Here is a 23,499-nt window from a genome sequence, read left to right on the forward strand (position 1 = left end):
TCCGCATGACATGGGGAGGTCAAGTCACATTTCTCATTTTCATGTTTAGATTTTGTGAATGATATTGTGGTCCCAGGGCAGCTAATACATAATAATAGTTCATGTGGTCCCAGTGACCTTTCTGCCTAGCATAGGGAGGGCAGAATAAAAAAATAAACCCAAATGTTTATACTGCCTGAAATGTATACATATATTATAGAGCTATCGGAACATCTTTTCTTGTCTGCCAGAAGAATTACAGAACATACTGTAGGTACTTTAAATCAGTTAATCATTGGATGCTGCCATGCAGTATTTTTGTGAATGTCTGACCAGCATTCCAAGTCACTGACTTGGATGAGTGAAGAAATTGTTCTGTCATCTAAAATTTCAGCTTATTCTATATTGCTACAAGTTTCTTTGCTCATAAATATGAAGCAGAGTGAGAGTGTGAGGACCAAAATAAGGGCCATAATACTGTAGTTGAGCACATGGACCACACACACACACACACAAAATACACTGTATCACATGATGGCTCGGCACATATACACACCATAATCACAATACACACATCCCACATAATATTTATTAAGATATGGGAGTATATATTAAAATATATATTTGTCCTAGTTAAAATATAATATACTGAAGAGGCTATTGAGATTTCCAGTGAGAATAGTGCTCTTGATTGTTTGGGACTATACATTCAGGATGTGGTATAGCAGGGGGACAAAGTTGAGGTCCATAACAAAAGGTCAACACTGGAAAAAGCTCGATGCAAGCAAAGGTCAACTCATGAAAAGTTTGACATGAGCTTTTTATGTTTTTTTTTTTGGGTGTTAATGCCAAAACCTGAGCATGTGGCCCTAAATTATTGTACTGCTTTATTTTCCCTGCCTAGGGCCAGATGCCTCGCTCCACTACCACTGCACACTTTTTCATTACCAATCGGAATCCACGTGAATGATAAAGTATTCAAAAGGATAAAAAAACTGTCAGCCATGGTATTTTCAGACAACATGTGAATATATATTTATATACTCACATGTCTGTAAATATAGGTTTTTAAAGATACCGCTATGTGATACGTGAATGTGTGAGCCAAAGTCTATCTTTGATATTTCATCACGGAGGTCATTCTGGTTGGCTCGCAAAACAGTGTTAGTTAGCTGCTTTGCGAGCCGTGTAACGCCGTCCAACGCTGCACGTTGAATGTCCCCGCTGCACTGCAAATGGATGTTTTGCACAAACATCCATTTGAACGCTTGCGTGGAGGCCCGAAATCATGGTCGTCGATCATCAAATGTTTTTTTGCATTGAAGCCCTGCACATGCGGATAAGCGAATATGCGCATGTGCAGAGCTTCAACATTGAACTTCATGTGTGAACGTATGGGTGAGTTCCCTAACCAGAATGAGGGCCAGTATGTATAGAGATACCTTCATGCGAACACGAACACAGAATATGATGTAAGTTACTGTATATTTCATTAGTAAAGAAGAGAGTGACACTTTTTCACCACATACATTAAAAAGTTATTGCCCCTTCTTTTCTGGTTTTTAAAGTGTTGGTTACTATCCAATAATTTGATGTTATATATGTGATTTTTAGAGATAGTGGTTGGTCTCTAGGATAGTGACCAGCTGTATATAGCGCTAGATTGAATTACTTTTTCACTTTTGTCACATTATGCTGTCATTAGGCCCAACCTCCAAAATGGGGAAATGCCTGGGATATTCACTGACAGGCCTAAATGACATGTTAGTACCGCCTCCTTCACACAGCTGCTTTGTAGTGATTTTATTCCCATCCTGCCCACTCACTGGGAAGCGTGTGGAATGTGGGAGAGTCACCTACCCTTCCGGGGCTGTGGGAGACTACCCCAAAAATCTTGAGTCTCCCTCAGCTTTCGGGAGATAGGCTTGTATGAAATTAAGCAAGTATGCAGTTATTGCTGCCTCTGTCCCAGCCAGATATGCTTAGTAAATAGCGGAGATACTCATGAAAAAAAGAATCCCTGCTGTGATGTAAACCGAAATAAACCTATGCTCTGAATTAAGAAAATAAAAAACTAAAGACATGTAGACATAATTAGCATTTCTAAAACAAGAAACAAGTGTGATATAAAAAATAATAAGTATATACTATTGCATTAGGAAATGTTAATTGATGGTGATATTTGTACTTTCCATTCAAGGTTATTTCTGGATAAAGTTACATAAACCACAGCTATCATTAAAAGGGTATAAAAGCAAGAGATGTACAAACCGGTTCAGGGAAAGTATCAGGTGGCTTGAGCAGGCCTTAATCTTGTTCTGTGCTTGTAGGTGAGTCATGGTCTCTGTGCTCTCCCCATTGATTTCCAGAATAATATCTCCTGGGTATAGGTTAGCCAGAGCAGCCTTGCTCCCAGGATTAATCTGCACAAGAAAAGGAACAATAGGTGTGTGGTGTTAAAGTCTCATATAAATATATAGAGAACTCAAGCACGTTGTTTGTCCCAGGCAAATAATTGAAGTGCCTGTAAAACATGATCTGTTTCTGTCAAATATATTTTTTCACATGTGGTCTTGATATGCATTACTAGAAAGTATGAATTTAAATGGAAACATTCTGCATGTATTTCCTGAAATAAATTGTCCAATTGGATTACCTATAATGGGATTAAGATGAGTAGTGCACATGGGTTCCTAAATCCAGGGGAGCCCACACCTCACACCCTGCACCAGTAATATGATACTTACCGACAGGGCCCTCTTCTCTCTTTAAAAGTCCTTGTGACATGCCTCCAAACTGTCCTGATTTTTGTGGGACAGTCCTGTTTTTTGGTACTGCATACCCTCCATCATGACCCATTCCATTAGGAACAAAATGCTCGGCTGCTGAACTTCCCTCTTACTATTTGATCACGTGTGTTGAAACATCCATCTCATCAATTGACTAGTTGAACACAGGTGATGGCAATCCTAAAGTAAAAAGGAAGTCCAGGAGCAGAGCATTTTGTACCTAATAAAATTGGAGGGTGGGACTGTCCTGCTGTCCCACCTGCGAACAGCAGTGTCCAACAGGAAGGGGTGCAGTTGAGAATCCCCCCTGTCACTCTCTGCTCTGCTTAGCAGATAGGCTGTGAATAGACGCTGTGCACATGGGAGGCAGAGGAACCCCCCCCCCCCCCCCCCCCACAGTGATGGCAAACAGGAGTGGCTCACAGGTATGTCCATCTGCAAAACCGTGCCCACCTGGTTAAGGCCATAACCATTTTGCATGTAGATGTCCCGTTGGGATAATTATGTGTGATTTGTGATTTGTTTACCATACCTCCCAACATGACCGATTCCAGGAGGGACACAATGCTCTGTTCCTGGATTTCCCTCTTAATTTATGTCTGCCATCACCTGTTTTAAACAGGTTAATTAATGGTTAATGCTGGCCACACATCAGACCAACTTTCCTACAACTGTCCAACCAGTTGGTTGGATGGAATAAAAACATGGTACTGGATAGGAGCGAATGTAATTTGTAAAAATATCGGAGGGGCGTGGCTACAGGAAAGGGGGCGTGGCTGTGAAGGGTGAGCTATGCCCGGTATAATTAAGGCCTGTCGGCATAAACAACCCTCCCCTTCTCCTCCATGGTTAGTTACATTCCTCCCCACCCACCAGCGGGGCATCCCCCGCCCTCTGCGATCACTCACTGTGCTGCTCCCGGCCCCGGGCTCCCTCACTCGCTGCTGTAGTGAAAACCGGTACAATCGGTACAGGAGAATTTATCTGTTACAGGCCGTTAAAAAACGGTACTGTACCGGGTAAATCGGTCCAGTTGGAGGGTATGCTGTAGTTGGACCTATTTGATTTAAACTATTTCACTGAATGTTTTTGTCCATTCTCCTGAGTTTGTGAGCAAATTACTTATTGGCATTTGCCCCCATACAGTACCAGATTTTCTGTCCAACCAACCAACTAGTTGGATGGTTGGAAGAAAGTTGGTCTGATGTGTGGCCGGCATAAGAAAGGTGATTCAACATAGGTGATGGTAATCATATATTAAAAAGGAAAGTCCAGGAATTGAGCGTTCTGTCCCTCCTGGACAGGGTCATGTTTGGAGGTACAGTATGGTTCACTTAAAACAGCTCAAACATTACAGCAGTGTACAGTATACCAACAACATATACAGCATTGTTTCCCAACAATTTTACTCAAGGATTTTGTGATATTCATGCTTGAGCACAGAAAATTAAATAAAAATAACTGAGGTACTGATGTTAATGATCAACATGTTTTATCTAAACCCATATTTATCAGGACATTAAACCCAGACAGAGCGTGGGCTTCACAGTTTATAAAGAAGCTTTATATAATGACAAACAGGAGTCCGACAATTAATATATTGACTAAATAGTAGATTATGAACAGATATAAAGACAACAAATACAGACATGCAGTTGAACTACATGGTACGACATTGAAAGGGAAATGCCTGTTATTCCAATTTTCCCATGAAGCAACAAATTAGAGCAGCTGTGTCACTCGCATGCTCAATGCCAAGTCAGTAGCTGCACAGTTTGGCCTCACACACAAACAATTTTGACGCCATAAGCTGATGGCAGATTTTATGCTTCGAATAAGGCATTTGGCAACCTGTACACTATATAGTTTTCATAGTTCCCTGCACCTCTCATACTGACATTTTAAAGTTTACCTAAAAAACGACAATCACACATTCCAGAAATGATAACATACTGTACTGTATGCCAGTGGTTCCCAAACTCATTCATAAAGGCCTATTTTACAGTTCAGGATTTAAGGCTATCCATGCACAGATATTGAATCAAACTTATTGAGGTACTAATTTAGCAACCTGTGCTCAAGCATGAATATTCTGAAAACCTGGATGGTTAGGATGCCTTGAGGACCATTTTGGAACCATTGATAAACTCAATTATTGGAACCAAGTAGCCAATTCAACATATCTACTCAGTGGTGTATGCTGGACCTCAGAATTCCAAGCCTAGTATGAACTAAGGGCCTGATTCAGACCTGTACACTAGGCTATGTAGATTTGCTGCCTAGCGGACTGGTAAACTAACTCCTCCCCTCGGAATCCCCTCATTAGCATGCAGGGGGATAACACATCCCCGGCATGTTGCCGCCTGAAGGTCACTCAATATCTAATGATTTTTCCTCCGTTCATAACAAAAAGTAAGTTAGGACTTACTTATCATCTGGACACTGTCCTCTGAATTCGGTGTTGGCGCTGACATCACGTGATGTCAGCCACCTGCCCCAAGCAGGCATCGACACGCCCGTGACTCCCAGGGGTAGGGTATGCCCAGCATTTTTATGGGCATGCCCATAAAACAATGGCCGTTCCTACGCTTCTGATCCATGGAGGCCCCCTCCCCCCCCCCCATTCTCATAACGGACAGGCAAATGTGTAATGCAAAACTCTGACCATCGGGGATGGGGACGAATTCGGCCCGCTACAAGTGGGTCTGAATAAGCTCCTAAGTTCCCATGATCTGCTTATAAATATATTCACAATGATGGGTGAATGGAAAGCATCATTAAGACCAAGAATGCCTCTCAGTAATTCATCTACACAAACTGTATCCTGATACATAACTTAATCGGTGAATACATTTCCTATAGGGGGACCAAGCATGGAAATCAGCAGCTAGGGTGGAACAGAAACTCTGTTTAATGAGTCAGCTCTGGTCCAAAAGTTTACCATACACTAGTGCAATTTGGCCACATTTAACCTGATTCCGAGGGATCTGGCCAAGAAATTGTGAAAAAAGTGGCTAAATCACATGTGTTTATCATACGATCCGATGCGCGGCCCCGTGTGCAGTGGAGCCGGAGACTCAGACAGCCTCCCGGCAACGCATACAATATATCGTAGTCAAAAGAACTGCATATGTTTTATCGTATGTGATCCGGCCACCTGGGATGCTCACTTATGCGACATGCAACATGGATTGTGGAAATTACTATAGACCCACCGAATGCCTTGGTGTGTGCAGAAGCATGCCTACATACCTTCTGTGTAGCATGGGTGAGTACAGGGGAAACGATTCATGTTTCAGAGAAGCATATGTTTGATACAGATGAGGACTTGTGCGGAGTGAGAGGAAGTGCTAAATTGAGCAGAAACTAGATCTCCTTCTCAGAAGCTACATTATTAAGTCTTGTTCTGCACTCACCTTAATTAAAGTCATAATTTATAATAATGGCACCTAATTATTATCAGTATTGCTCACAGTACTTTTCCAAAGTTTGAGTTTTACTCATGTTTAACCTTCAACATATATCTTCATGATCTTAGAGTGCCATGTGCCATCCTCAATTGCAGATATGAATTCACTGGATTATTTACATACTGTATAATAGGGAATATTTATATTGTATTAAGGTGGCAAGTCTGCCCTAAATCCCAATTCATTTTTGCCTTGTTGCTATTCATTTAAATATTGCTGGCATCATTGATAGTATTGGCCTCCGTGTGCCAGCACTGAAAATAAATGTTCCTTATTGTTGCAATAAGGAAACTGCAGTTACATAACTCCCTCATTTGCCCTCTCAGCTGTGCTACTGCCAAAGCCATTAGGGTTCACCTCTGTGTGCCTGGTATGAGCTCACGCCCCTGGCTCACATATTACAGCGCTGTACAGCTGCACAATGGTTAGAAACACTAGGCTCTTGGTTTTAAATCCAACTATTGTGCTGCATTTCTATGGTCTTACAGTTTCCATGTGGGATTCCACTTCAGTGGCAGATTTTATCTATGGCCTACAGGATTGTAGCCTAGGGATGGCTATCGCCCATCGATGATTCATAATTATATTGTATCTTATGGCTGATGTAGAATACTTTTGCCATAGATGGCAACCACATAGCAAATGGTTTCCCTCCATCGATGGCAAAGCAAAATAGATTTTTTTTTATTTCTTAATTTTTCCCGGAGCATAGTTCCGCCCCCGCCACCTGTGAAGCAGACCCATCGACTAATCAGTCAAAGCAAACAGGTGGACATCGATAGGTAAAACCATCTCCAACCGGGCAGTTGGTGAATATCTTATTAAGATGGGTTCGCGAGTCTTGCTGCGCATATTTCAGATCTAGAGAAACCATTTACATTGCTCGAACTACAGAAAGCTATAAAATCTTCCCCTTCTGGGAAAAGCCCTGGCCCAGACGGTTTCACCATTATTTATTACAAGGCCTTCAATGATAAGCTACTGCCCTTACTTCTAGAGGCCTTTAACACAGGCTCTGATCAATCCCCTTTCTCTAATCAATCACTAGAAGCCCAAATTACAGTGATCCCCAAGGAGGGCAAGCACCCTTCACTCTATCCCAGTTATCACCCCATCTCCCTTCTTAATACGTACATCAAGCCATTTGCTAAAGTTTTAGCTAATAGATTGAAAGTCTTCCTCCCAACACTTATACACACCGATCAGGTTGGGTTTGTTCCGGGCCGCAAGGCACGAGACAATACCTCCAAAGTCCTGGCCCTTATTCACCATATCTCCAAGACAACCATCCCTGCAATCAAAAATCAATCAAGCAACCTTTGGTGGGACCCAGAAATGTTGCTGCTAGGAGCAGCTAATGCTTAAATAAATTGAATTCTTCAAGCTAAGACTGGGTACATTCTATTAATTATATCATTTCAATATATTTTTTGTACAGTCAACAAACATTATATAGTTTAGCATTGGCTCATGTGTATAGCCAATGTAGGTGAATGACTAGTGGCGTAACCTTTTTTTTTGCGCACCACCCCTCTGGTATTTTGCAGTTTGCACTGCCACTGTGACGCTGTTTCTTTGCCTGGTTATAGGCTTCTGTTCAGGCACTTTATACCCATCTCTAGTCTAGGGAAAAAAATATGCACAGACTGTCCCTATATCATCTTGAAATACTGACACTAATAGTTTCCTGAACATCACATTATCGATGGCTATACCACATACAGCCTGGCAGCCATTGATGATGATGATGTTTACCTTGTATGGCTGTGTGGTACAAAGTTTGTACCACAGGCAGCATACATGATAATCATCATCATCATCAATGGCTGCCAGGCTGTGTACTGTATTAGCAGGATATATCATAAATTTCTGGGGGTACAGTATGTATTACAATTATATGATTTTCTTCCTTTCAAATGAAGGGGGTAACATTGGCGTTCCTAAATATATATTTGGAGTAAAAGTTAAAAAAGTTCCCTGACGCCTTTTCTTAACGATATGCATGATAATGACCAGTCATAACAAATTTCTTGTACTGTTCACTAGTGGGGGTAATTCAGTCCTGATTGCCAATGCTAGCACCCCGCCAAGTCCCATCGGGCACAATATCACTGGGTACACATAAGTCTTGTACCGTTGCTGACCTCAGAAGATGCCGACAATTATATCACTACTGGGCTGGTACAATATAAATACCCATCCAGCTGTCATGTCTGGCCAGACACATTGAACAGCCGATTATCTAAATGTGTATAGTTTACCATATCAGTAGCTCAACTGACGGTCAGATAGTCAGGTGTGTAAAGGAAATATATACATAAAATAGAACAAAGCAAAAACAAACTACAGACTAGATGGAGGTTCTTTACTTTCAGCAAATTCAATGTTTCTATGAAGGGTTATAATGCAACCTGCTCTGCGGCTTCTGGAGAAAGCACGGCATGTGCAATAATATCACATTCTTAATGATGCTGCTTATTTTCTTAATCTTATCTCTGCTGTTGAGTAATGCCTCTTTGATGATGAGTAGGCAGTGTTTATACTTGGTGCAACTAGGAAGTAGCATAATTTCCTCTTAAAGTGCTCAGCAGATACATCTGTTAATTGGTAGTAGTACAAGTTTACATCTCCTGAAATGAGGCATTATTCTAACTAGTATACACAAGTGGCGGTATTGTTCACACATACATCAATGTATTCAGGTTCATATGCAGGTATCCCATATAACTAAAGGCTAGTTAATTAAAGGGGGATATAATCCAGATACCAAACATGCAACATTGTAACATAATTCTTTCAAATACATATTCTAATGGGAATACATTACACACGTATCTGGGTGATTATCATTAACCTTATATTGGGGAATTGGGCAGATAATTGTATAGTGTATGTGCACAATTAACCTAAAATTTTTCATTAGCTGGACATGCCGCATCATCCAGCATGACTAACTGATGCAAACTTTTTAGGTTCCAAGCCTAGCATAAGTAAATGGCAATCAACTGCAGACTAGCATTAGATATTGCTTACCAAAATTCAGATGGTGTCAGAATTGACATCATTAAGAAGGGAATGTTAACTGTAGCTGATCTCTCATGCAGTGCAAGCAGTGGTAGATATTCCACTAGACATGTGAGGCACATCACTAGGGGTGGCACTTGCTGGCAAGCGGTACACCACCCCTGGTTGCAAGCAGGATCAACAAGGGTGCTTTTTTTGTGTGAAAGGTTCAAGCCAGGTCAACCCTCTACGCTACTAGGGTTTTCCCCGGGTCTGACTTGGGTTGCCTGATGTAAAAGAGGTGTGACGTGGGTTTTCTTCACTCATACCTGCTGATTCACTGAGTGGGAGAGCCCTCTCCTGGGCACACAGCCTCTGAGCCGTAATACTGCTGCTGCTGTCCATTCAAATGTACCTGACCTCCCTGGTACTGTTATTTGCTATCCTCTATGCAAATGTGAGGCAAGTTACCTCCAACTGTTCCCACACATAACATATATTTTTGGAAAAGTTTTATTGTTCCTCAGTGAGAAAAACAAAATAGCAATCTAGCAAATATGATACCTTTTAATGGCTAACAAAAATAAATGTTGTTAAAATGCAAGCTTTCGAGACTTCTTAGGTCTCTTCCTCAGGCATGGTATAACAAGGTGTGTGAAGAACCACATATATATACACAGCAGAGTAGGAACAAGATGTGATAGATGGACATTCTTAAGATCAAAACAAAACAAAATAACAGAATGAGCTTGTAAATTGAGTCCTTAATTAGTTTGTAGATAAGTAGTGTGAAAGTTTTATTGTCTCTAAGTTGATGACAGACCAGAGTTAGAGCTGCGATGCCCTCACTCTCTCTGGGCCAGATTCCTCAGATGTTGTAGTGGGCCATAAATCCCTCGGATAGATTCAGTCCTGTGTTAAGGGTGTCAAACGTTGTCATCAATTTACAAGCTCATTCTGTTATTTTGTTTTGTTTTGATCTTAAGAATGTCCATCTATCACATCTTGTTCCTACTCTGCTGTGTATATATATGTGGTTCTTCACACACCTTGTTATACCATGCCTGAGGAAGAGACCTAAGAAGTCTCGAAAGCTTGCATTTTAACAACATTTATTTTTGTTAGCCATTAAAAGGTATCATATTTGCTAGATTGCTATTTTGTTTTTCTCACTGAGGAACAATAAAACTTTTCTTATCAACTGGCTAACACGGTACCAAACTTTTTTCTTTTGACTAAATGGAGGATACCAGAATGTACCGCACACACATGGAACTAAAAGGTTTATTGAAGAAACTGGCTCAACTGGACAGCAACTTATTCTTTCTAACCAGATGCAAGAAGGAACACTTAATCCCCAAAGGACTTTGCCTTAAGAACCCCATTCTGCACACCTACAAAACTCAATATGCACATCATCTCTGCTACAGGACTTCTGAGAGACTGCGAAACCACCTTATTCATGTCTTCTACAGCACCAAGAGAAATGTCCAAATGGAAATACAAATTTTAGAGCGCTCCCTCACAAAGGACTCAATACAGATACTACAACAATATTATAAAACACTACAGCTATGTCTAATCAATAACAAGAAAAAGAAACTTCACAGACTTCGCATAAAAGCAGGACTTTATTCAAGCACACAGAAAGTCCACCCCAAGTCTGGAGGGATAGAACAGAACTCCCAGCAAGACACAGGTAAATTTAACTGTGTGATTAATTTGTCATCTCACAAACCCACTAAAGTAGAAGTCAGTGTGCTATCTAGAGGACTTACATTCTGTCCGACCAAGCCTCTCGACAAAACAGAACTATGTAGTGACATGGAAGAATATTTTAGGAAACTAAGACTGAAGGAGTTCTTCCATGACAGAGAGGAGACAGAACCTACAAATAGCCAAACACAAATTAGACCAGTCCACAAGAAGAGTTCTGTCTGGACACCACCACCTGGCCGCAGTACCATTTTGGACCTATATATTGACTCTTTTAGAAATGTGGTCCAGTCAACAATATTGGAAAAACATAAAAAGGAATACTTTAACATCAGTGTGCAAGAAAGAAGAGCTATTCACACCTTAGGAAACAACAAGAAAATCACCATCAAGCCTGCAGACAAAGGTGGGGCCATAGTCATCATGGACACATCGGACTATACTAAGGAAGCAAATAGACAGCTGATGGATATCCAATACTATACCAAACTAGACAAAGATCCAACTCAAAAATATTTAAGGGAGTTGAGAAGGCTTGTCAGGGGGCTGTCAACAGAGTCTACAGAACTTTTGGACTTGATACCCGACAGTCCCAGAATTGGAATATTCTACATGCTTCCCAAAATACATAAGCCCGGCAACCCAGGGAGGCAAATCATCTCATGCGTGGGAACCCTCACTGAAAAAATCTCAGGATGGGTAGAGGGTGTTCTGAAACCACTGGTGAGACATACAACCAGCTTTCTCCAAGATACCACGGACCTACTGAATAAATTATCAACCCTAGGTCCCCTCCCTAATGGAGCCATCCTTGCCACCATGGATGTGGAATCCCTATATTCCAATATCCCCCATGAAGATGGACTGACAGCATGCCAGATATATCTTGAGTCCAATGGGATTGCTCCTGGTCCTGCAATACAGCTTACAAAATTCATCCTTACACACAATTATTTTTCCTTTGGCAAAGAAATATTTCTACAGCGCACCGGGACCGCCATGGGCAGTAAAATGGCACCGCAATACGCCAATCTGTTCATGGCAAAACTCGAGAGTGACTTCTTGGCATCCTGCTCAATCAAACCCTTGGCTTACTTCCGTTACATCGATGATATCCTGATCATCTGGACTGATTCTGAACAAGAACTCATACATTTCCATGAAAAATTTAACAGATTTCATCCAACAATAAACCTGACAATGAATTACTCATATACCGAGATAAACTTCCTTGACACCACTATAACAATTCAAAACAACGCAATACAGACAACCCTATACCGTAAACCCGTGGATCGGCCTTCATACCTCAGATGGGACAGCTTCCACCCGAAACACATCAAAAAATCCATTGTCTACAGCCAGGCCATCAGATATCATCGCATCTGCTCCAGCCCAGCAGATAGAGATGTCCACTTAAAACAACTTAAAGGGACCTTTTTAAATCAGGGATATCATCCCACATCAATCAACGATCAGATTATCAGAGCCATCAGGATACCCAGAAATCAACTTCTCCAATATAAAGAAAGAGAAAGAAACAACCGTGTACCCCTGGTAGTCACCTACAACCCACAGCTTGAGGTGCTAAGAAAAACTGCAAAAAAACTACATCACATCATACACAAAGATGACCGCCATGAAAACAATATTCCCAGACCCTCTACTACTAGGTTACCGACAACCTGCAAACCTGAAAAATATTATAATCCGAAGTTCACTGCCATCCATTACACAAAGAGGAACCTATCCCTGCAATGTAAGGAGCTGCAAAACCTGTGCCCATATCCTCACTACAGACAGTGTACGGATCCCCAACACACAACAGGACTATAAGATCCCAGGGACATTCACATGTTCTACTACCAATGTAGTGTACCTGATTCTGTGCACCAAATGTCCTATTGGGGGTCTATATGTTGGAGAAACAGGACAAAAACTTAAGGCAAGGATGAGGTCCCATCGTCACACAATAAAGGAAAAAAAGACACACTTTCCTGTGGCCAAACATTTCTGCAGCCCAGGACACAATCAGGATCATATGAAAGTGATTATACTAAAAGGAAATTTCAAATCACAAAGAGACAGGAGGGTCTGGGAATACAAATTAATGACAACGTTTGACACCCTTAACACAGGACTGAATCTATCCGAGGGATTTATGGCCCACTACAACATCTGAGGAATCTGGCCCAGAGAGAGTGAGGGCATCGCAGCTCTAACTCTGGTCTGTCATCAACTTAGAGACAATAAAACTTTCACACTACTTATCTACAAACTAATTAAGGACTCAATTTACAAGCTCATTCTGTTATTTTGTTTTGTTTTGATCTTAAGAATGTCCATCTATCACATCTTGTTCCTACTCTGCTGTGTATATATATGTGGTTCTTCACACACCTTGTTATACCATGCCTGAGGAAGAGACCTAAGAAGTCTCGAAAGCTTGCATTTTAACAACATTTATTTTTGTTAGCCATTAAAAGGTATCATATTTGCTAGATTGCTATTTTGTTTTTCTCACTGAGGAACAATAAAACTTTTCTTATCAACTGGCTAACACGGTACCAAACTTTTTTTTTTTTTTTTTTTTTATATATTTTTGGAACATAATGCATGGATATACTCAAAACCTGGATCATTAGGGTGCCTTAAGGACCTAATTTTGAACCTTTGCCCTAAGATATCAAACTTCTTATTGTTTCATGAACAGGTAACTGATAAATGAAAGCAAATACTCCATACTTGTGAGACCTATGTACAGTATAGCCAACACACGCGCGCCACTGCAGATCAACTGTCTTAACATTTCAACTTAAGGTGCAAGTACTGTAAAACTCCAGAGCAGGACAGTGGTGCACAGAGCACAGGCAATGTATTACATAGTAATGGAGGCAGGTAATATGATCAGAGGAATGCTTGCCCTGTTCTTAAAAATAACTCTGCAGACGTGACCAACTTTCAATCACGAAGTCCAGCAGTGTTGTAAGGTGCAATATCCTGGCTGGGATTAGTGTAGTTATTGGCTTTGGATGCAAAGAAATGCCTGTTGCTAATTCATCTTCACCCCCATTTTACAGTATGTTTGTCCAGTTGAGAAACAGTAGGTGTCTTCCACGAACAATTCCACAGTGGTCATCTAGTGGTTTCTTCATACTTCTCAACCTGACCCTCTCTAGGAGGGACAGAATGCTTTATTAATGAACTTCCTTCTTAATTTAGCATAACCAACACTTGTGTTAAAACACCTTTCTTCTCAGTTAATCTGTTTAATACAGGTGATGGCAATCAGAAATTAAGAGGGAAGTCCATAAACCAGGGCTGGGCAATTGCAGCCCTCCAGATGTTGATGAACTACACATCCCAGCATGCCTTGCATCAGGTTCAGCATGGCCGCATAGCAAAACTAATGTGGGATGTGTAGTTCATCAACATCTGGAGGGCCGCAATTGCCCAGCCCTGCCATAAACAGAGCATTGTGTGCCTCCTGAAATGGGCCACGTTGGGCAGCATGGTTTGTTTATATGTCACCGGTTTCTCAGTCACCAGATCTGAACCCAACCGAGTATTAATTGGCATTCTGTAATGATGCTAGATACTGTAGAGCCATGTATTAATTGAGTGACTTCCTTAAGGAAGAACACTGCTGTATCCCTTATCTACTGTGTAAGGTGGCCTGTGTTGGTGTTTCTGGATGGTTGGCTCTTGTAGGTGTTTCTGATTTTATATTATTTAAAAGTACAATGTAAAGGACAGATAATAGACTTCAACATGGCGGAAGGTTAAATTGATAAATACATGGAAAGAAGAGCGCGTGTCAAGGCTGATTACTCAATAAGAGCAGCTGCAAAAGGGATTAGTCAGATCCCTTAAAATAGATACAAAAAACAAGAAATATGCAGCACTCAGTTAATGTTTTAAACACAAAATAGTGATAGAAAATGTTTTTTTAAAACATAATTCATGTATGCATTTAATATAAAAACAATAATATGACACTGGGACCTGAATGGAAAAAGATGATAGAACCTTGCTCTGGACTGTCCAATTCCCAAGATGGAGTCCAATTGTAATCCGATTGGGCCACAGGTGGCCAATAGCAAGCCTGAAAGCCATTGGAGGTATCCCTTTAAATGGGTGGATTTTGTGGTACCAAGGGGATCCTCTCAAAAGTGCAATGTGGTCGGATGAATACCAAGAAGACCGCTGGAGGTGTCCTGATCCAATATGGACTGGTGAAGCCACAGAGGGTCCTCTATAAAGTGTGCTTGTGTTTGAAGATGATACAGTGCTCCAGGAAGGGGGGGGGGGTGTTGGGATGGAGATGAATTCCAGAAGAATGGGCAGGTGAAAGCAAAGTGTCCAAAACAGGTCCCAGCAGTAACACCAACACGCATTTCGCTGTCTCTTAGGGTGCAGTTTTTTCAAGGTGACTGTTAGAGGCCCGGGACCGGGTTTAAATACCCTCACTGATTGGTAATGGATGACCTCGTGGAGACTTCAAACACTTAAATATATGTAAAAACCAGTAGAGAATTTCTTGTTCTATCTGCGCACTGAGATTGATGTTGCGACTAGCTGCAAACACTTATGGATCTGACTGGGATCCAATCTTTTTGAACGTATATAGTGGGTTAGTGTCGCGCTCTGTCTTAATTATTGTTAATCAGTCTGAAGTGGATATACATATACATGGGTGCATATAACTGTCTACAGTAGAAATTGGTAATGGACTCAGTAGTATGTTTGCAATTGTATTTACTTCAAACAAGGATTCAATTAAAATGTACACAATTGATGGACAAAACCATGTGCACTGCAGGGGGGCAGATGTGAAATGTGCAGAGAGAATTAGATTTGGGTGGGGTTTTACTTCAAAGTGAGATCTACATTGCAGTGTAAAAATAAAGCAGTCAGTATTTACCATGCACAGAAACAAAAATAAGTCACCCAAATCGAATTATCTCTGCACATTTTACATCAGCCCCCTTGCAGTGCACATGGTTTTATCCATCTAAGAAGGATTTTGTCAGAAAGAGTGAACTAGAATAAGGCCCATAGTTCAACAGTATTAAAAAATAGTTAATTCCTCTTGCTACAAGTGTTATACAGTATGTAATACAATATTCTCTAATGGTACCATCATATTCAAGTTTGTTTTGCTTGAGTTACAGTGTTGTATCCTCCCCTTCCCCATTCCCCCCTTCCCCTGTCTTCCCTCCCCAGCCCCCCTTCTTTCTTTCTGTATCCCTTATCACAATGTCTGTTTTGACATGTTTGAAACATTTCAATAAAAATTCAATATTGAAAAAAAAAAAATAGTTAATTCTTTTTTTTTTTTCAGCCCAGGGTCACCGGGGATAGCAGCAGGCTTCAGCCTGGTCAGGTGAGTCCTGGAGGGGGGAAGCCCCTTTATTGGGGGGGTCCCCACTCCCCCAGGGCCCCTGGCCAGGCTGACTGGTCGGCAGGGATGAATGCTTTGGCCGGGGGGACTTGTATAAAAAGTCTCCCCCCCGGCTGGCTGGTTGGGTGTGGGGCTGGTTCTTAAAATACGGGGGACCCCTACTCATTTTGTCCCCCGTATTTTGGGAACCAGCCAGGCCCTGGAGCTGGTTGTAAAAAAAATAATTATCGGTGAACCCCTATTTGCCGGGTTTCCTGTTTTTTTATTACCAGCCCCGGATCTTTCAGCCTGGTGCTGGTTACGGCTGTGGTGGAACCCCAGGCATTTTTTTTTATTTATTTAATTTTTTTTTCAATTTTTTTTACACAGAAGCCTGCACGGCTCTGACTGATCCATGCAGGCTAAAGCCAAATACAACAGGAAAATGTAGTGTATTTTCCTGCCATATTTGCCCGTCCATTCGCGGCCGTTTTAACGCAAATTAGCAGCCGTATTTTCAATACGGCCACTTAGTAAATCAGGAATCACTATTCTTTGAATGGTGATTCCTGTGGTATTCTATCGATGGTGTATTCATTCGTATTTGTAAATACAAATACGAATGAATGTCCCATCAATACGAATACGAGAATTCATATTTTTGGCATAGTAAATACGAACACACCAAAAAAATCATATTTTCCTATGAAAATGTTTTTTTTCTACGAATTCATCTTAGTAAATTTCAACCAACATATCTATAACAGACCCCTGGATCGGTGTCAACCCCTGTTTGCTGGACCGCAAGTGCGGGGTTGAACTACCGCCAGAGATAGCTTAAATAGATAATAAACATGAGAAGATGTTTGTATCACGGTAGTGGTTAGCCGCGATGTCACTTCTATTCAATGCACCGCTTTCTGTGGAAGTGGCTCACCAGAGACATGTGCACCACAGAATCCATTGGAGTGGTCTCACCTCCATCAAATGAACCGCTCAATGCGGAGGTGCCACAACAATATAGTTCCGTGGAGGAACATAGCATTTAGAAAACTAATTCCAACTTAAATGATATTTAAATTATATTTAAATACTGGGGGGGGGGGGGAACAAATACAATGGTATTTATCAATTGGTATCTATAAAAAACCGAATGAAGTGTGAGTAACCTATAAGTTGATCCTGTGTGTATCTGAATCATAGTTACGTTGGTCCCGGATTCTATCTGATTGTTTCATAGATGTGTTATTTCTATCTAAGGGTCTGGAGGACTATGAATCAGAAGACATTAGATCCTATCGTAACATTAATCAATCAGCAACCCATTCCAGACCCTTAGATAGAAACAACACATCTATAAAACAATCAGATTGAATCCGAGACCAACGTATCTGTGATTCAGATATACATACTCCCAGAGTTAGACATGGAAGAAATGGAAATTCTAGTAGAAAAGGATATCAGAATTCCAGAGACAACTATAAATATTCCAGTCAAGACAGATCTAACAATGACCTTGGTGCTAGACCCAAAACACAGTCCAATAGATTGGTTCAGAGTAATTCCAACACCAATCAGGGGGATTTTTAGGAACAAGAAACAACACACACCATGCATTAGAGAGAGATCAATGCGAAGGGACGTCAAAGAGACACAGGTACTCAAGTATCGAGGGAGAAGGGGCATGAACCTGACAGATCCAACACATAATAAAACCATTTTCAATTTATTCATTAAAAACTCACTCAAGGATAATTATTATTACTAAGTAAAGGTCTCAAGTTCTCACCAACCACTCCAGCGAACATCTTTACTTTATTTGTAGAACTCAATCGGTTCACCAGAACATTATGCAAAGAAACGATCACACACATCTAATGACGCCAGTGCCCCAATTCTCTTATACGGCCTACACATATGCCGATATTAAGGCATTTTCTAAGCGATTTTGCTTAGTTTGGCAAAGTCGCTTAGCAAATGCCCTCACATCGGTGTATGTGTGGGGGCTGTATCGGCAGCCGTGCGCGTCCCCGCGCGTCTTTATCGCGGGCCGAGATTGATGGACAGTGTCCATCAATCTCGGCATCGGCAGTGTTCTCCCACCGGAGAACACTGGCGCTGTCTGCTCGCTTAGCACACAGAGCTGACAGCTCGCTCTGTGTGTGGGCTGTCAGCTCTGTGTGCTATGCTATAGCGGCGCAGCACAGCCCGACCTAGCATAGCTAGGTAGCCCTGCACACATCGGCATGTGTGTAGGGCCCATTAGATTCACACGATGATGAAGCACTCCAAATGCTGACTGACTTATTAAAAGAAAATGAGGTATCCAATCCCAAGCAAAAAATATTTGATATAGATAGATCACATATTAAATGTAAATCTGATTTATATCAGGGCCAAGGGAACCTTTATTGAAGGATTCTACAAAACTACGTTAAGTGAATTTAAGGAACTTTGATCAAGACCTAATAAGACAAACAGTAACAGTAAATTTAGAGACAATCTCACTAAAGATGGAAGGAGAACACTGGGGGCCCTCATGAAGGATACCACCATTGTACTGAGAGAGGCAGATAAGGGGGATGGACTAGTCATCCAAGATCGGGAACAATATGTTCAGGAGGCCCTAAAACAATGGCCCTTATTCTAGTTGAATCGGACACCTCCCCTATCTGTGGAAATCTCCCCCAGCCTCCGATGGTCGCCGACCATCGAATGATGGACCGAGTGGTCAGGCAGCACCGAGTGCTCCAGACCACACAGACATTTTACAGAATAAAAGCAGGGATATGGGCGGGCAGCTGACATCCGGCTATGTCAGTTGTCCGCCACCCACATGTGCGCAACAGCTGCATTACCATACGTATGCCCAGCATTTTCATGGGAACGCCCATTAAACGCGGGGCATACGCATATGGTAATGAGCCCAAACAGCCCTTCATGTCCCTCTCCACCCCCTGATCAGATGGTTCCGTATGACCATTTTCTGTACGGAACTCACGCCGTGTTCGTACATGTGAGGCGTTCGCACATGCGCAGATATGCCTCCGCACATGCGCAAACACCAACCATCGGCCATCCGTCTGCATTCGGAGCCATCCGACTCAACCAGAATAAGGCCCAATTAGAGGATGTTAATTTCTTTTGTCAAGTGATCCCACTTTGAACTTTATTAATGAATTGAAGCTTTAACTAGATGAAGTTCGTTCTGCGAATATTATTTCTAAGGAAGAGTACCGTTTTCTTTTTGTTGAGCACCCCGCGATTCACAAGACCCTCACCTCACCCCCGGGCGTCCCATTTTTCACATTATGTTGTTACTTATTTACAACCACGGGTACAGACACTGAGATCTCACATAAAAGATACGACACACTTTCTTAACCTAGTCAAAACTATTGAATGGTCTGACACCTATGGGTTCTTAACACTGGATGTACAGAGTTTATACTCCAACATTCCACATGATTTGGGAGTAAAAGCCATTGATGGACGCATAGAGAGAGATGGAGATCTCAGTGTGGATCACATTGACTTTCTGCCCAGTTATGCCAACCTCTACATGGGAGAGGTCAATGAACACCTTGTGTGGGGTGGCGGCTGGGATGCGAACCTGGTCCTCTATGGCCGTTACATCGACAATCTATTTATTGTTTGGAATGGGGATCACATTTCTGCACAAACCTTTGTTTCTCACCTTAATAATATATGTATCATAAAACCAGAATTGACTTTCTGAATATTAGTCTCTTCATACGAGACAACCAGATCCCGTTGTCTCGTATGAAAAGGTCAGTAGTAATTCTTATTTACGATATGATAGTGCCCATCACCCTGCATGGATTAAGAATATCCCAAAGGGTCAAATGTTACGGATTAGGCGCAATTGCTCTAATCTCTCAACCTTTGAAGAACAAGCCTCTGAATTGTCATCTGCCTTTCAAGAACGAGGTTATCCAAACACACTAAAGGAAGCTGTACAACATGCTAGAGCCACCAATAGAGATGAACTATTGAAATATACTAAGAAAGGAAGGGAAGATGAACAAGTTTACAGTAACGTACCTTTTATTTCTACCTTTAATAACCAATTTAATGAGATCAAATAAATAGTACAAAAGAATTACAATATCCTACGACAAGATACGGTATTGTCTGATATATTGCCCTCCAGACCCTCTTTTATTTTTAGGAAACATAAATCCCTTAAATCTTTATTGGCTCCAAGTGCTTTGAGGGAAATACCATCTAATTCCAACCACATATCGTCCACCACTTGGCTTTATCCAAAAACCCAAGGATGTTTTCGATGTGGTCGTGGTACCTGTATCACATATAAACATAATCTTAACAGGACATTAGAGATCAAATTGGAAGATATAGTAAAACCCATTAAAGGATTTATTAACTGTGACACAAACTATGTCATATATTTATTAACCTGTGGTTGTGGCCTCAAGTACGTGGGGAGGACCACGACACCACTTCGGGTCCGATTTCTCGAACACCAAAGAAATATTATTAAAAGAAACTGTTTCTATAGTGTCTCCCGCCACCACACAGAGTGCCCCAACAGCGACCCTAGAGATCTGAGAGTGGTGGGCCTCGAATGTATCTAGGTCACTAAGGCCCTTATTCTGATCGGTGCGGCCAGAGCCGATTATGCGGCCAGGACCGTGCGTGCGAAACCCCGCCTTCCATACGGATCGCCAACTCCGTCCGTATGCGGTAAGAAGCTGGCCGAACGGACCGCACGTGTATTTTTCACGGAATACGCCTCCTCCATCTAAGGGAACCTCCCCCATCATTCGATGGTCGCAGACCATCGAATGCAGGACCGTGTGCTCCACCAGCACCCGCAACCTCAGACCACACGGGCATTTTTCCGTGCAAAAGCAGGGATCTGGGCAGGCAGCTGACATCCGGCGATGTCATATGTCCGCCCCCTACACGTGCGTCACGGCCGCATTACCATACGTACGCCCAGCGTTTTCATGGGAACTCCCATGAAACGCGGGGCGTATGCATATGGTAATGAGCCCAAATAGCCCTTCACGCCCCTCTCCACCACCTGTTCGGAGTGTTCACATATCATGCGGGATTTGGCCGTACGCCCCGCTCGCACATGCGCTGAGACGCCTCTGCACATGCGCAGACACAAAACATCGGCGGCCCGAACGCACGCGGATATATCCGCACTGATCAGAATAAGGGCCTAATAGAGGTAGGAATGGGTTCAAGGCACTTTGCCTAAATTTATTGGATTTTGAAATTAGAATGACTTTTCCCCAAAGGCCTCAATGACTCCTTAGAGTTGAATACAGTGCTTTGAAGAGACCCCCTTCTCTTCCTCCTCTCCCTTTTTTTACCCACAGTAATTATGCAGAATAACTGATCAGATCGGTTATATGTATGTCTTGGTATTACACTCATATTGATCAATATCACAGGATCATCCTCTGTTGTGTTTTTTTATAATGTTAGGCTAATTATAGGTTACTTACACTGCATTCATTTTTTTATAGATAGCAATTGTTAAATACCATTGTATTTGTTCCCCCCCCAGTATTTAAATATCATTTAAATATCATTTAAGTTGGAATTAGTTTTCTAAATACTATGTTCCTCCACAGAACTATATTGTGGCACCTCTGCATTGAGTGGTTCATTAGATGGAGGTGAGACCACTCCAATGGATTCTGTGGTGCGCATGTCTCTGGTGAGCCACTTCCACAGTTAGCGGTGCATTGAACGGAAGTGACGTCGCGGCTAACCACTACAGTGGCACATCTTCTCAAGTTTATTATCCATTTAAGATATCCCTGGCGGTAGTTTAACCCCGCACTTGCGGTCCAGCGGGCGGGGTTGACACCGATCCGGGGGTCGCTTATAGATATGTTATCTTTAATTGGTATGTTCGATCGCTATTCCAATGAAAATGTTACTTCCGCATTTGCGGTCCATAGGGCGGATATGACGTTAATATGGCCTCTAACAATAGACACCACCTTAACCTGTGTTTCCGTCCCTATTGAGGATTTACTCACTATTGTCACTGCGCATATGCGCTCCAGCTTCCGGGATTCTGATCTGGCTCCAGTAAGAATAGAGGATCCCCTTGGTACCACAAAATCCAACAATTTAAAGGGACACCTCCAGTGGCTTTCAGGCTTGCTATTGGCCCCCAGTGGCACAATCTGATTACAATTGGACTCCATCTTGGGAATTGGACAGTCCAGAGTAGGTTCTATCATCTTTTCCCATTTAGGTCCCAGTGTCATATTATTGTTTTTATATTACATGCATACATGAATTATGTTTTAATTAAATATTTATCTATATCTATCACTATTTTGTGTTTAATCATGAACTGAGCGCTGCATATTTCTTTTTTATTATTATTATTGATAAATAACAGGCTATCATGAATGTGGCTTATCTTCTTCTATCCAGGTGTGCTCCTTTGACAATAACAACACTCTCTGTTCCAGGTGTCAAATAAATGACTGTTGATCTGACCCTTTACACTAAAAATTGATTCTGACCTTTGGAATACAATAGTAGAGTAAAATAAGGCCATGAAATCAGCCCCATCTTAGTACTGCTGATTTATCCAAACAACAGAAAGGTATTTATTCTAGGCTGTCAGGCTTCAGCAGTATTTCACATTCTTGTCTGTCTACAATATGTACAGAAATACCTTTTATGGCTCTGATATTGTAAACATCTCAAATGTAATATTTACCTACATTTATTCTTAGGAATCAGTTAATCCTTACACTGAAATGTTACATTTTAAATCTCAATGGTCTACCAATACACTCTTTCTTTTACTTTATTTAATGAAGTCAAGGCGGTTTTATATTATTTTTTAAACTATGAAAGCTGTTAAATAGATTCAGTAAAGATTGTTTTGAACACATTTTTCTAAGTCTAATAGGAATTCAATTTAACATCAGAGTTAAACAGGGAATACCTATTTAATTAGCCTTTTCCCTACATGGTAAAACATCTGGAAACACATTGGAATTGCATAAAATACAAAAATGTATATTTATATATACAGAGGGCAGTGCTGTAACAAATGCCATGGCACCCTTTACTGGCAAGGCCTCATTTGCTTGTCACAATCACACATAAGGGTCGGGATGATGACATC

General features: G+C 41.5%; 1 protein-coding gene across 3 annotated transcripts in view; it reads right to left on the reverse strand.

Moving 5' to 3' along the window:
• PDLIM4 (PDZ and LIM domain 4) overlaps positions 1–23,499 on the reverse strand; it is a 255,444-nt gene that overhangs the window by 190,751 nt on the left and 41,194 nt on the right. For all 3 annotated transcript variants that reach the window (XM_083181834.1, XM_083181835.1, XM_083181836.1), the window contains one exon: positions 2,251–2,402. In XM_083181834.1, coding sequence (XP_083037960.1) covers positions 2,251–2,402 — 152 coding nt within the window. The remainder of the gene's footprint in view (positions 1–2,250; positions 2,403–23,499) is intronic.

The sequence above is a fragment of the Crinia signifera genome, chromosome 4 (genome assembly GCF_055691185.1).
Source record: "Crinia signifera chromosome 4, ASM5569118v1, whole genome shotgun sequence".
In the NCBI taxonomy this organism is placed as follows: domain Eukaryota; kingdom Metazoa; phylum Chordata; class Amphibia; order Anura; family Myobatrachidae; genus Crinia; species Crinia signifera.